The sequence below is a fragment of the Uranotaenia lowii genome, chromosome 2 (genome assembly GCF_029784155.1).
Source record: "Uranotaenia lowii strain MFRU-FL chromosome 2, ASM2978415v1, whole genome shotgun sequence".
NCBI classification, from domain to species: Eukaryota; Metazoa; Arthropoda; class Insecta; order Diptera; family Culicidae; genus Uranotaenia; species Uranotaenia lowii.
The window spans coordinates 16,313,365-16,329,284 of NC_073692.1; the positions used below are offsets into that span (position 1 = coordinate 16,313,365).

General features: G+C 40.5%; 1 protein-coding gene across 1 annotated transcript in view; it reads left to right on the plus strand.

The window, feature by feature from the left end:
- Positions 1-14,213, plus strand: part of LOC129746349 (uncharacterized) — a 42,724-nt gene extending 28,511 nt beyond the window's left edge. Inside the window, exon 2 of the mRNA XM_055739967.1 lies at positions 13,532-14,213. Within this exon, the coding sequence (XP_055595942.1) occupies positions 13,532-13,835 (304 nt within the window). The 3' untranslated portion in view covers positions 13,836-14,213. The remainder of the gene's footprint in view (positions 1-13,531) is intronic.
- The last annotated feature ends 1,707 nt before the right edge of the window (positions 14,214-15,920 follow it).

Below are 15,920 nucleotides of genomic sequence, written 5' to 3' on the forward strand. Positions count from 1 at the left end.
ACAAGGCCCCAGCCTCGGATAGAAAGATTCGTCCAAAGCGAATTGTAGGCAAAAGAGGACACGAAGTGCTGGTTATCTCCGGAGGACGATAGAGAGTGAGTGGAGGCAGATGAAATTATTCCAGCCGAACAGACGATGGAGGAAAGCTGTCCAACGATTTCATTGGAATCCCTAATGGAGATAATTTGGACCGACGCAACTGATTGAATACTTACTAGCTATCCTGTTTGTTGAAAGGTAGCTTGAGATTTTGACTGATTGATATGCTTTTTTAAACTTCCATTTATAACTTCTTTCCCTTTTTTGTTATTTTTTGTATTATTCTTGCAAAATGCTGATAATAAAAGTAAAAATTAAAAGCCAATTTTTTTAAAATGGGGGGGGGGGGGGTATTAAAGCTACGTTTTTATCTAGGGGGGGTCTATGACTTCGTGACGAAATGCTACGAGGGGGGAGGGGGGTGTATGAAAGCTCGTAAAAAAAGCTACGTCATTTATGGATGTTCCCCAACCGAAAACTCTACTTATGCGTGCTGTACCTGCCCTTGATCGCACGCGAGATGTCGCCCAGGCGGAGTCATTTTCTCGCTGCATATCCAAAGTGAGCTTTCTCTGCACCCCCTAAGATGATATTCTCCTCATTGTTGACTTCAATATGCCCGGTTTGAAGTGGTGCTCCAAGCATGGTACCTTTTTGTTCACGGATCCTGTGCGTTCTCGGCGCGTTTATACATCATACTAGATTCCCTGAGTACGACAACTTTGCGTCAAATTAACAGAGTTACAAACGAAAACGGCCGTATATTGGATCTCTGCTTTGCTAGCGATGGGACTCTTGTTGCGACCATTTATTTGGCTCCTGCTTCGTTCGTTAAGGCAGCCCAGCATCATCCAGCTTTTCTGATCTCGCTCGAGGTCACTGGATTGGATACTTCTGTCGACTTTCTCGACTTCAAGAAAGCGAATTTCGATGTCATCTCCCATATCTTGGTCACCATGGACTGGGAATCTGAACTCGATATATTGAATCCCAATACTGCGGCCGAAACCTTTTCGCATATCTTAAATTACTTTAACGAACGCCACGTGCCAAAGCGCACGACACTCCCAGGTTTACGAAAGAACTACGTCGACTGAAGACGGTGAAGAGATGTGCCGTTAGAAATCACCATAAATAAGCTCAAATCCTCTCAAACTAAGGATGTATATCCTGACTGACTTCGATTATAAAAAAAAAGCCAGTGAACGTTGTTTCAAAAATTATCTTTTTCAGTACAACCTAACCTGAAATCCAATCCAAAATCGTTCTGGAAGCATGTCAAAGGTCAGCGGTATAAATCTGGTATTCCAACTAAAATGAATGGCAACACTGCGATCTCTGATTGAGGAATCAGTGATCTCTTCACTCAAAAATTTTCGAGTACCTTCGCTACTGCTTCAACATCCCCAGAACATGTTGAGAGTGCTGTTAGGAATATTTCGCTACTCGACTTCTGCATAAGCATGATTGTATTTAGTAGAGGATACAGTCATATCTAAAGCAGCGGCAAAGCTAAAAACCCTTTTCTCAACAGGCCCTGACGATGTATTATCTACCGTTCTGAAACGATGAATTGATTGACTTCTATGAGACTCATCTTTCAAGCTTCTTTTGACAGAGCAACCTAACCTTCACTGTGGACTGGATCGATTAACTATACAGGGTGTTCAATAAGTTCGAAAACAAATTAAAATAACGGTAATTCAAAATCAACTGGACAGATTTTTTTCTTTTTTTACTCAAATGGAAAGGTTATTCAATAATGGTCAATCACACCAAGGCACTTTTCATTTTGAGCCAATATTTCCAAAAACCTTCTGCATTATTCTGTGTGAAATGTGTATAATAAACAATACATTCAAAATTGACCAAAAACTCCATTAATGACCAATGTAAACGCATCGCCGATGTCATCAGAAGAAGCTAGAAATTTAGACACGGGAACGTAAGTGGAGATGGATTGGGCACACGCTGCGAAGAGATGAAAACGAGATTTGCAGAGAGGCGCTTGACTGGAATCCAGATGGGCATCGAAGAAGTGGCAGGCCCAGAAGCTCATGGCGCGGTGGGCGTAGTCTTTTTTTTTTATTAGTTGATCACCCAGGTGGTAAATCCTTTTTACGGATGGCCATATTTCCCATCCGGACCTGCAACAAAGGCTATACCCGTGATGGGAAGACCATACTCGTGCAAAGCGCTCCACGGCAATACTCGTTTTTAAACGTCCTACACCAGCAATCGTCATCCACTCTTTGTCACGATTCACGACTCCCGGGACAGCTATCCGTTCGCCGCTACTCGTGACTCGAGTCCCACTTTCGGTCTCTTGCCACAATTCGAGACGTCATGACCCGCCTCTCCTCGTGACTCGAGACCCTCTCACGCTCGTCCTCTTGACACAATTTGAGACGTCTCTACCGGCCTCTCCTCGTGTCTTGAGGGCCCTCTTTCAGTACGTCTCTTGACCCAATTCGAGACGAGAGCAACTCGCCTCTCCTCGGGTCTGGAGATATCCACACATCTAACCATTTCTCCGTCTCGACTCTTCGAGACTCATCCTGAGGCCCATCCACTGGGCGCCACATGTTACGGCCTCTGTCCGTCGTGAGTCGATCGTATCCGCTAATCGGGACCAGGAACCTCCCCAATAGGCAGATCGATCAAAACCCGCTCGAACATTTGGTCGTCCCGCATATCGGGGTCGCGACTACCCGGTACACGTTACGACCCCTCCCTCTTGCAACTGAGCACTGGTACCAAGGTACCCAGTCGCACCACGTTTGTGCCACACTCGGCACGCAGCTCGTCGGCGGGCTGGCTGCACCAAGTGTGACGTGTAACGGGTGTATAAATAAAAATAAAAAATGAGAATTTTTTCAATCACATATAAAAAAATTGTTATTTTTTTTCATCGATTTCAGTATTTTTTATTAATAACATGATGTATTTTCTTCAAAAAAATGTCAGTGAATGCTTAAGTAAGGGCCGTGGTCTGATGTTCGACGCAACTTTATCGCGATGCTCTCACAAGAACGTTGTACGGCACTTACGTCCATTTTCCGGATACAATTCCGGATTCTTGTAGTCAGTTGCTTCGTGTCCTTGGTCCTCCAAATATTTTTATATACTAGGGCACTGAGTGAACCAAAGAAATCCTCTATTGGGCGGCACTGGGGCAAGTTTGTTGGGTTACGCTCTTTCGGCACGAACAGTATCTTTTTCTCCTCAAGGTCCCGCGGTATTTTTTGGTTATCCACCGACACTGTGATTTAACCGTCTCAATCTGCTCCTCCGTGTACTCCGGCGACCTCGTCTTCTTCCTGTAGACAATTCTTTCCATCTTGAGGGTACGATGGATCAATACGTGGGAGCAGCCATATTTCCGACCGGCGTCACGCAGGCTGGTTGCGTCCTTGTTGTCAAACAGCTTCTTTAACGATGTCTTCCTCTGCTTCGTCATTATCGTCACCGGACGACCACTTCCGACCTTCCGCTCTACGTTCAGGGAACCCAGGATACGATATACCGTACTGACAGGTACATTTTCTTCCTTAAAATGTGCCACCGTGAACTTTTTTCCTTGCTGGAAATGCGTTTCGTAGAACCGTACAATGCGTTCGCGGAGCACGTGCTGATTCGACGCCATCTTTGCTTTGACTAAATTTAAACTAGCAAAACCAAACACGCCTACTGTTTCTAGGAAGCCTAAAGAGCAATTTTCTTGGAGAAAGAAAATTTTACGCTCTTTACTTGAGTTACTGAAAGGTATTGAAAACATTTCTCATTTTTTATTTAACACCCGTTAGTTCTCTCGGCGTAATACTCGACCGTAAGCTGGAGTTCAAAACACATACGTTTTACGTCATCGATAAAGCTTCTAGAAGCCTCGGATTTTTATTTCGAGTGGCCAAAGACTTCAAGGACGTGTACTGCCTAAAGCCAAGCTACGAACATCGATGTCATCTCATAGACGAGCCATTTTCGTCACCGATCTACTGACATCGCGAATCGATTGTCTCAGAGGAAGCTTTTCCTCTTAGTGTAAGTTCCCATGGACTGAGAAACCAGGACCTCCAACTGTATGTTGCCATTCGATTGAATAACTACGGAGCCAATAGCGCTTTCATTGGTGTTATTAAAACGTTCAACTGCTTTTCCGAGCTCTTCGGCTATGACGTATCGAGGGATGTTTTCCGAAGAAAAGTCATAAGTATATTGAGAAATCGTTAGTTAGCTGTAAATGTAGTGTAATTTTTATTTTTTTATTTTAAGTCATCATTTGGGCCAATGTCTACTTGGTCTGTTGATTGATAAAACAAATAAAACAAGATCAATTTTGCATATGTAGAACAAAATTATAGTATTCTGTGTGACATTACAAATGTTAAAATTGAAAAAAAATTCCTCGAGATTCTAGCAAAGAGAAAAATTATATTATGTAATTCTTTTCATTTGAGGCTATTTTGACAGTCAATTTGTCATCTGAAATTGCAATGATGAAGTGTGGAAATCGCTTTATATTTACGCCTCGGTGGGGTAAGGGTAAGCGTTAAAAGACGGTAATCGCATGTCCACTGATGGTATGGGTTCGAGTCTCGTATCGGTACTGGGTGTTGAATGTAAATCTTAAGTTATTCAGCTTTGATCGGCTAAGGAAGTTTATGTTCCTTTTTAATTTCAAAATCTGCTTAGAAATCCTCAGGCAACAGAAATTTATTAAAATAATTTATTTAAAACAACGTCATTTACTCGTTATTTGGACAGATACCTATCTAATTTAGACATCTAGTGTCGTGTCGATTTTGTTTGCATTTCCATACATTCCAATATAATAGTAATAGTCATCCCATGCTTTGCCAAAGCAGTTTTCACATGGTTTTTACATATGTATTGATGGGGCGAAAAACCTAAATCTGTATAGTTCACCATGAAAATCGAATGTTTAGTAAAAATATACTACTCAGTGCACTAGAAAGTCGATGAATTATTTCAACCACGGGTAATAAGTGCTCTCCCAGTGATCTATCACCTCAAAACAGGTTAGTCGCTTACCGAAGGTCCAAAACACAACAAGACTCCATCGATCATGCGCTCGATGACAAACCATGAGGGTTGATGAAGTAATTAAACTTCACCGCCCCGATGAACAACAGCAAGGGATGGACGAGGGGGAAACCCGGTCTTTCTTTAGGTCGCCAATCCATCCACAAACTCTCGGTAGGTACCTTCATGCTCTATAGGAGCCGATGTGAATGTAGGTACTAGCGACGGGCCTGCGAAAGCTTCCTGCTACCCTTTCTACAGGCAATTTCGTGATGCTCGTGCGACCTCCTGGCTTCAACTCGTTCGTGTGGAAGGAAAACAATAAATTTAGCCACTCCGACCTTGGTCTTGGGATGCGGGGGCTGTCAGTTATAGTTCATGGTTTTTAGAGAAATTTGAAGAAAAATTAATATTCTTTCGATCAATCCAAGTGAAAATCGATTTCATCAACTACATTCTTCAAACTCCATAAAAACCGGGTACGAATGCTAGAAAAACCTAGCTACCTGTAGAGTTATGCAATAAAACACGAAAACCTGCTTCTTTCTCGAGAACATCCCAAGCAGTAGGTGACATTCTCGCGATATTGCAATGGTCGTGGGCCAGCAATGTTGAGCCATTTGTGCACATTTGCCAATCTTTTCCTTATTGGTTTTACTAGGCCTAGCTACTATCGCTAGAAGAATCGTTGAGAAATTGGCGAGTTACACTCCAAGACGCGCCTTTGGCACAGTTGTCCGAAACGAGTTTGGGAGGTAGGTGAGTTGATGCGATAAATTTCAAAATGCTCCTTCGCAAATTATCATTTCTTAGTTTATGACAAACATTTTCAGTAACTGTATCTATTGTGGTTTAAAAAAACGGAGGTTTATTTTCGATAAACTGGACGCAAATATATTTTTTCGAAATAAAAGTGATCCTTCAAGTTTACGAAGATATGTTCACCAAGACTGTTGTTTTATTAGGTTAAATTGTGATCAATACGAATTATTCAACATTTATTAACATTTTCTGAGTGATTTCCATAAAATATAAAACACAAACAAGCATTGACTCAACGAAAATAATTATCCTACTATTTATATGGAACCACCATCAGATCTCAATTATACTATGAAAGAAAACATTAACCGATCTTTGATTATCGTGAGTAATTATTAATTTATGGCAATACGCCCTGAAGCAATCGAAATAAATCATACATCGAGAGATCGATCCTGTCGAATGGCTTCGGTAGAAGGGATCCATAAATCATACCGTGGTAGATACTTAGCTAGTGTTTTCCCAAGATTTATGCACTCCACTTCTGCAATTAATGTCTACGTCTAAAGGATCGGTGGATAGGCGATCAGCGTTCCAGATAAACTAAGATGCACTTTTCCAGTTTTTGATCGACAAACGCTATTTCGAACCGTGGTGCAAATGCATTAAAGATGAAAGCCTAAAAAAGCAAGATGTATTCGGTAATGGTTAGAACTGGTTTTATCAAGTATCTCTTCGTCACTATCAGTTGCAAATTAGTTTGTTTTTTCAAAAACACTTAAATCACCAATCACCAATCTAACTACCACAGCCAGAAATTAAGTCTGAATCCCGAAAAATAACACTGTTTCCGCATTTTTAAACTATGTGAACTGAAGATCCCTTTTAATGTGAAATTGGCGCTCAATCTGGAAATGAAATTCAAAAAAATCTCAGTAGAACAGTTTTTGAGTTACGCTCCAAATAAAAAAAAAAAGTACTGGTGCTTAAATTCGAATATCTCGGAATGCATAACACTCTTTTGAAATCTAAAATTCGCATATTAAAGGTAAATAAATTGGCTATCGATCATCTGAATTATTTTTGTGTATCATCAACAATGTTTTTGATATTAGAGACTTTGTGATAGAAAAATGTAGACTTAAAGGTAACATTTAAAAAAAATTCATTTGGCCTTATAAATCAATCTAAAACGAAGATTTCAAGTAGTTATTTATCAAAATCGGTTGGAAATTGAAGAAGCTATGGTTACTTTACCATAACAGTTATTTGCTTTTAGAATAATTTAACGAACCGCGATGTACTTATCATAGTATAGCAAGAATTTGTTGAGATTTGTCCAATCGAAGCAATCGATGAGACAAATAACAACATACACATAATTAATAAACAAGTATTATATGTAACCATAGAAACTATTAAGTATATAAGGTAGCGAAATTAGTTGAATAAAATATTCCAGTTTCTACCCTCACGTAGTAAAGTCTCTCCTTTCCACTACCCAAGTGCTGCATCAACAGAATTAAACATGGTAAATCTCACTCGCTTCAAGTCAAAATAAATTGTAAGCTTATTATAAGGTCATATGCCAAATTTTAGAACGATCTGAGCATGGGGTGGGTTTGGTTGAGTCTCATACGTGAACAGGATTTTAAGGTATTTTGTTTGGCCATGGCCAGGACCAGATGGCCCGAACCACTTCTCCTAACAATTCCCATCATGTTCAGATCAAGAGCTTTCTATTCATGTACCACTAGTTAAAATCTCATTATCTAAATTTTTCGGATTGCGGAACCGGCCAGATTGGCCGTTTCCGATGAACTTCATGACCGTCTGAACCATGACATTTTTTTTCAATTTTGGAAGTCTCTGAGGTTCATTCCATGGTAGATTAGGGAGTGCGTACCTCAAAAACCGCTTCTGGACTGATTCGAGAAGTTTCATACCGCCGATTGAGTTTGGTGCCCAGACTTGTATGTTGTACTCCAAACCACAGCGGACGAGCGAGCAGTACAATGCCTTCAGAGTGGTGATATCGGTGGATCCTTTGGTGTTTCTTACCAGAAATCCCAGCACTGTTTTAGCCTTCGCTATGGTTACAGCAAGGTGTTCCTTGAAATTTAGAGACTTATCCACAATCACACCCAAATCCCGAATGGATTCAACTTTCTGAAGTACCGTGTTATCAGCTGTGTAAAGATGTGCGATCTCAACTCTGCTTCTAGTGAACGTTATAAGCTTACATTTTTTCAGATTAACTTCCATCGCATTTACTTGGCACCAGCACATAAGTTTATCGAGATCCTGCTGCAGTAACAAACAGTCTGAATATTGTGATATTGAGCGGTTCATTTTTAGATCGTCAGCGTAGAATACTAATTCAGAATCAATTATATCACAAAGATCATTCATAAACAAGTTGAAAAGTAGTGGACCCAGATGACTCCCTTGAGGAACTCCAGAAGAAACAGTAAAGTTTCGGGATTTGACGTGACCCTGTCGATCAAATGCAGTTCTGTCATGGAGATACGATTCGAGCCATTTTACGATCCAAGTTTGGAATCCCATCTTTTCTAGTTTGTCGATCAGGAGCTTGTGGGGAAGCCGATCGAATGCCTTCGCAAAGTCCACATACAAAGCATCTACTTGCTTTTTATTTGCGAGACAACCGCTGATAAAAGGGACATACACCATTAAGTTTGATAAGGTTGATCGCTTTTTGCGAAAACCGTGCTGACATTCATCAATTATGTGTGACGATACTGGGCTCAATGCGTTGAAAATTAACAACTCAAAAACCTTAGCAAGGCAATTCAGTATAGAAATACCACGGTAATTTTCAACGAGATGTATATTACCGGATTTGTGGATGGGTGTAATTGCTGCAGTTTTCTAAAGTTTTGGGAAGGTTGTTGATTCCAAAGACTTATTAAAAATCATGCTTACCGGAAGTGCAAGAGAATTACAGCATCGTTTGATGAACAGCGGGGGCAGACCATCAGGACCAGCGCCTTTCCGTTCGTTAACGTTTAGGAGCGCTTTGAATTCAAAAATGTCATTCCGATAGTCAGAGAACCAACAGAATCTTCGACTTTTACAAGCCAAAAATGGTATCGAGATGAATAATTCGATGACATTTTTCTGAGCGACTGTCATTACGAAGCTGAATAACATTTGCTCCAGGCGTTTAACATTTTTTTAAGGATGACCATCAATGTCGAGATTTTTTCGAATGCCATTGGAAAATGTTATGCGACTGTTACGATCCCGACTGTCTTTTGGATGACATTTGCATCAATGATTCTGACTATCAGCCTCATAAACACAGTTCAACAGATGTTGGGAACTGTGTCCAAAACGCAAATTTTGCAAAACGACCTCCCGCACGAGGTTCGGACTATTTAACTGCGTTTGATTTAAAAAAATTAAAAATATAAATTTCCTTAAATCAAAGCAATTGAAGGATGGGAATCTTTAATTAAACCAAGGTACCGTAGTATAGTTAAAGGAAATCTTTCGATTGCTTTGATTCAGTAGGATTATTCAACCAAGTAGGCTCGTAATACATAATAGAGAAAAAAAACGCGTGTCGGTGCTCCACCACACGCCTATTTACTCCGAATTCCTATACTCCTCAGTCTCTTTTCCAAAAACACATAAATGTTGTTCATACAGCCTTTGAAAATCACCTTCTAAACTATTAAAATCAAACCTAAGAATGAACTTCTAAATCATGGGTGGCCAAACCGTGTTTTTTTTCTGAAAAGATCAATCCAGAATGCAAATCAATTTTATTTTAATCGAAAAACAAATGGACGAAGAATTTCTAAGGTTAATAAAAATAAGTCCATTTCCAGTTTTCCCATATTTTTTCTTAGCAGTACTTCTTAACAACTGCTTGTTAAACTATTTTCATTAATATGACAAGTTAGATCAACATATGTTGCATCTGCAATATTTTACGCAAAAAGTAAGTTAAAATAATGATTCGGTTTGGTTTTATCTCGATTTTAGTAAAATCCGTCTAAAGACGGGGTTGAGTTTTAGAAGGTTGATAGCAATGTCATCAGTTTTCTGGAAATTTTTTATAAAAAGTACAGAGTTCGCCATCAGGATGTATCCGATCTCAACGTACCGTACCGTTACCGTAGAAATCCACTGAAAAACGGCGGAGTTAATCTACTTTAAAATTGGATTGAGGTGAACAAATTTGAAGCTCATCAAAGTTGAAACATAATTTCCGAAATTGCTAAATTGTTTCTTAAATTTAAAAGATTCAACTAAACATAGTTCAAAGAGTGCTGGAAGATGTTGTAAAATTATTAATTGTGAGATTACAAAATCTGTAGAATTTATAGCGATTTTCCAAAAAAAAGTTTTTTTTAAAGATCTGTTTTGTTTATAAGTTTTTTGCATATCTACTCTAGTATCTCAAACATAAATTGAAAAAATGTAATATGTAATGTAATTTATCAATGTATTTTTATAATTAAGAAACAAATAAATATGTTTTTTTTTTAATTTTAAATTTAAATGTTTAAAAAACATTTACGAAAAATTGAATGAAAAAGAAATGCTTAAATTTGTTTTGGCTAGTAGACAAATCTCATTTCTAAAATTTGGTCCGCCGGCTAAGGATATTGGCCACCCTTATTCTAAGTGTTTCTACTTTTGGTTGGCGCCTTTCCGAAATGGTTGTCTAAATTTAACGATCATCAACCCTCAATTCGCTTTGATTTTGTGTGACTTTCAATTTATTTTATTTGATTGCTCAGCCACATAAAATGACGTGTTTTCCAGCAATTATAAAACATCACCTTTGAAATAAACATAATTTATGTTGGGGCTCCGGTCCCTTCGTCCGTTTGAGATCGTCAACTTATCGCATGGTTTCGGCTGGATATGGATGTGGTGAATATTCGTTGGGGTTTGCACCTTTATAGCTTAGCGGTTTAGTGTCAACCTTTCGAAGGTGTTTATGACGGTTTAATTAGCGACGTTGTCAAGGGATGTCTTTTGTTTTTAAGGCCATACTCCAGTGATGTCTATGCAGTCAGCAGTCAATAACAGTTAAATCAATAAACGGGGAAAGAAAATTAAATTCTGTATTTATCAAAATGGTTAGAATGTTCTATGAATAAAGAAAATTAGAAATAAAATTAGTATAAAAAAGGATAGTATGCAAGCTCCGGTAAAGCTGAATGTCATCCGGAAACTCTGGATCAATGCAATTCAAATCATTGATATTGATCGATATGAGAATAATCAATAACAGCGTCTGCAAAATGATCGATTTGAGTGATCTCTAAATAGAAATAAAGCATAGATTACAAAGTAGCTCCAATTAAATACCAACCAATAAACCAAACATACCATAATTATATCTGCAAACACTCGAATCTGAGCACAAGTGCACTACTGCTGTTTCCGATCGAGATCAAATCACCCAAAAGTGGTCAAATTATCTTCCCGTAATTGCCAGCAATTTTCCACTTAGTCGGTAGTGCGATCGTAGCATTTTTCCATGGCACCCAATTATCCAATCGGGCACTTTGGTTGGACCAAACACTTGACGCGCGCGTTGCTTGGAATGGATTAAGAAAAATTGCCTACCATCAATCGTTTGCGCAAGCTGGTGAGCACCAAAAAAAAAATGAACTGCTGTCCCGTGAAGTCAGCTCGGCGTCCATCTGGCATCAGGGTCCGCAATCTGTGCAAGCTAACAGACCTTTTGAGGTCTTCCTTCACTTGACGTCGCATACCTACGACTTGCCAAACTGCTTCCAGAAGCCAACTTATCCTCCAATTGGCGAACAACATTGGAATCCAATGTTGAGTAATATTATTTATGAACACTTTTAGAGGCGATCATTCATTAGCGCGTTAGATTACAGGCATGGGTATAATGGAAACCGTACTTCCGAAGTGCGTTCGTCCAATCGACAAAGAGTTACATCCTCCTTACTTAAAATAGACGGCTTAGGGTGGTGAAGCGCTTTGGGAAAATTAAACTGAGCCGTTTGCCAGAAGATCGTTACCTAAACAATCCGTCACCTGTCGTTGTTTCAAATTTTTGAACCACCCCATCATCACGCCGCTGCTGGATGGATGATCAGATTACACCGGGACATCACTGTTCATCGCTTCTTGGTGCGAAAAGCGCGGCAGATAATCAACGCGATCAGATATTTTGGTCACGATTCTTCTTCGCCTCGGCCTACGCTTCTTGACTACTTACTTCATTGTGCTGCTGCAGGCAGGATGCGCTACCACATTAACGCCTCCGCGCCACGAGATCGCTATGAGAACTTCGCACGCCGGAATATTGCGATCCATAAATAGGCTGTACGGTGGGTATCGCTTACAATTCCCAATGCCCAATGCCTCGTCATCACATTCAACTCAAAGCGATTTATGATCGGATATCTCTCGTCTCGTTACCTTGGAGATGTTCCGTCGTACCTAGTACACCTGATGAGGCAGGCATTCCTCAGAAGCTTGTGACCCGCGCTGATGGATGGATCGATGGATGTAGGTCAGGAGGGACGTGACAGAATTCAACCCGTTTTATGGATAGAATTGAAATATTGATTGACATTGATAGCGAATCCTAATAAAGACATTGAATGAAGCAAACACAGTTTCTATCGATTTGAACAGTATTATATCGTTAATTTGAATTTTGTCTTTTTGGATAAGGATTTGTAACTGGTAGCCTTTAATCTTTAAAACTGTTGACAAGACATTGTAATCGGTTGGTTACAAATTGTTTGATTTTCTTAGCTTTGTATTTTTAAATGTAAGATACTAGAAAATTCATGTTTTTTTGTGCGTCTCACAACAAGATAGCACCACAGTAGGCTACATGTAGTCTTCTGGCTGCTGTCAATAAACAGAGGAGGAAATGCAGGAATATTTGGAAAATGAAACGAAAAAATCCAAAAAGGAAACTGGCTTTCGTTTTCCGTCGCTCTTCTGTACCAGGTGTCCGTGTGTGAAGTCATAGTTTGCGTTTTGTGTTTGTGAACGTCCTTGGAATTCACCCGAATACCGGTGTGTCTTCGGCACGGGTCTGCCCGTCATTTGTTACGGACTCAGTCGTTGCAGGCGTCTTCCTTCATAGATTTTTAATCGATCTGCTCACAAGAGTGCCCCGTATCCGGACAGATGGAGAAGGGAAATACCTCTTTATAGTCTTTAAAGTATAGGGATCCGCAGAACACGAGAACGGTGTTGATGATCCTTTACGATAAGGCGCGAGACCACAAGGATCTGCAGGCCGACCCGTGAGAGAGCCAACCGACGTTATCAGGTGAATTCCTTAGAACGTCACAGACACTAAACGGAAACTATGACTTCACACACGGACGCCTGGAACAGAAGCGCGACGAAAAACGGAACCAAGTTTCCTTTCAGGCTTTTTCGCTTAATTTCTCGAATATTCCTGCTTTTCTTCCTCTGTTAATCGCCAGCAGTCTACACGTAGCCTACTGTGGTGCTATCTTGTTGTGAGACGCTCAAAATAAACATGAAATTTCTAGTATCTAACATTTAAAAATACAAAACTAAAACGAAAATCAAAAAAATTGCTACCAACAACATACCTAACCCATTTGTGAACAATTATTCCATTTGGCACTTTTCTTCCCAAAATTTACAAAGTTTCATTTTTTTTTGTTGCTTCCAGGTGGCTCCTGAAGCTGTTCTGCTTCCTTCAGTCGGCGCTGCTGGCCTGGGGCTACTACCGTTATGCTCATCCGGCAGTGTTGGAGAACGAAGCCCAGGAAGCCCTGTTGCCAGATCATCTTCGGAACCATCACTATCGGACGCCCCGAGTGGCCAACGCCCTGGCCCGCTTCAGCTGGTTCGGTCCGGGTGAGGAAGTGGTCTGGGACCGGCATGCCAGCAAGATCTCGCGAGCCGACATCTACAACGTGCTGACCCACGCCGGATTCGTACCGCGACGATTCCACAACAATTTCAACCGTTGACCGAGTCACTATCTATAAGAAATTTAGGCTATTTTATAATTATACCGGTAGAAGGTGTCTCTCACTCGTTCTTTTGAAAAATGTAAATATTGTACGGCATTTCAGACTGAATTTTTCCTCCCTCGTGCATCGATTGGTCCGGGAAGTGGGCTACGAGTCGAGCAACCGGACAGATTCGATGGAATCGGTGCTTCTCAGTAATTATGTAGTAAGAAAGTCTCCATTGATGTATATTTAGTTAATAAAGTATACCCAGGCGAGCTTCTCAGCTCCAATTGTCTACAGTGCAGTAACCCAAATGAGCTAAGAATAATGACCAGTGTGGTGGTCTTTTGTTGCATAATTTGTCGGAATAAAACGAAGAAAAAAACACGCTAATTGAACAAGATTTCAATAAAAAAAAAATGCGAAAAAATATGAAACAACAAAATTGAATCGGCAAATCCGAAACAATCCAGAAGCCAAAACATGGTTTTGAACAAAAGCAAAAGAACATAACGGCGAACGTCAGAAAGCCCATTAATCAGAAGAATGGGTTTGTTTTACAAATCTACAAAACGCGGCGGCAGCGTCGTCGTCGGACGCCCATTGTAGATGGGCGAAAAGAGAAAAAAATAAACTAAGGCACTAGGCGCCAGACCCGGGTCAGCAATGTTGTTTTACTACTTTTTACAGGCCGGGTATTTTGTTGGTTGCAAATTTGAACGAGTTAGTGTGTAGTAAGCTTATAACTACAAACAATTTGAATAGAGGTATGCGTCTTTCTCCATGAAGCCTCTAGCTAAGCAAATTTCAGCCGGTACTTGGGGGTGGTCTCTGAGATACTTTGTATCTGATAAGCTTCTAGAAAAAATTCCCTGAAGGTAAAATTATTTGGAAACAAATTCCTATGGATTTAAATATTCATTAGTCAAATATTGAACGTGTCCGTTTTTGCATGTTTTGCATATCCTTAGGTCGTTTAAGAAGGTGCTGTTTCATAATCGCCCAGTACTTCTCGATGGGGCGGAGCTTCGGAGTGTCGAACATTTTCGGCACGAAATTCATCTTATCGTCCACATACCACTTCAGCACGTCCTTGGAGTAGTGGCATGAGGCCAAATCCGGCCAGAAAATTGTTGGGACGTTGTGGGCTTGCAGGAGAGGAAGCAGCCGCTTCTGGAGGCACTCTTTCATGTACACCAGTCCGTTCATCGTGTCCTGGGTCACGAAAGGCGCACTCTGCTTCGTGCACGTGCAGATGGCTTGCCAAACCAGGAATTTATTCGCAAAATTGGACATCTTCTGAGTGCGGAAATGCTTCGGAACGCTTATCCTTGGCTGTGAAAAACAGGTTGCCGGGGATCTTTTTGAAGTCGGCCTTCACATATATTTCGTCGTCCAAGATGCAGCGTTCAACTTTCGTCAGCATGTTGAGGTACAATTTCCTGACACGGGTTTTGGCAGACTTGTTCTGCTTCTCGTCGCGATTAGGAGCCTTTTGACCTTGAACGTTCGAAACTCGGCCTTAGTTTTGGCCTTCTGGACAAAACTTCGGCTTAGGTGCAGCTTCTTAACCACATCCTGAACGGAGGCGTTCGGGTTTCGGTTGAAGGCCCCAACTACGCGGTTGTGATTTTTGGTGTTGTACAGAATACTCTTTCCTTCACTGAGGAGCTTCCGATCGGTAGTCAATCGTTCCTCGAACCGCATAATCACTCGCGACACCGTGGAATTCGCAATTCCTAACGTTTTAGTGATGGAACGATGCAAGAGATCCTTTTTCTCGTGATGAATGCGCAAGATTTTATTACGCACGAGCTGTTCTTTCGAGTCCATCTCCGCGAGATTTAATCACAGGACTTTAAAACTTGCAGAATGTAAACAATGCACTATAAACTAAATCCACTCAAATTTTCATTAAATTCTAGCCAACGGTTAAAAAGTTAGAGCAATTTCATAGTGTGGCAATTTCATAGTGGACAACCTTTACATGAACCAAATCTCTGAAAACATACCGTAAACTGGGGGTACTTTGATCACCGGGGTAACTTTGATCAACATGAAATTTTTGCAGATAATCATCATTAACTAAGCAAAAAGTTA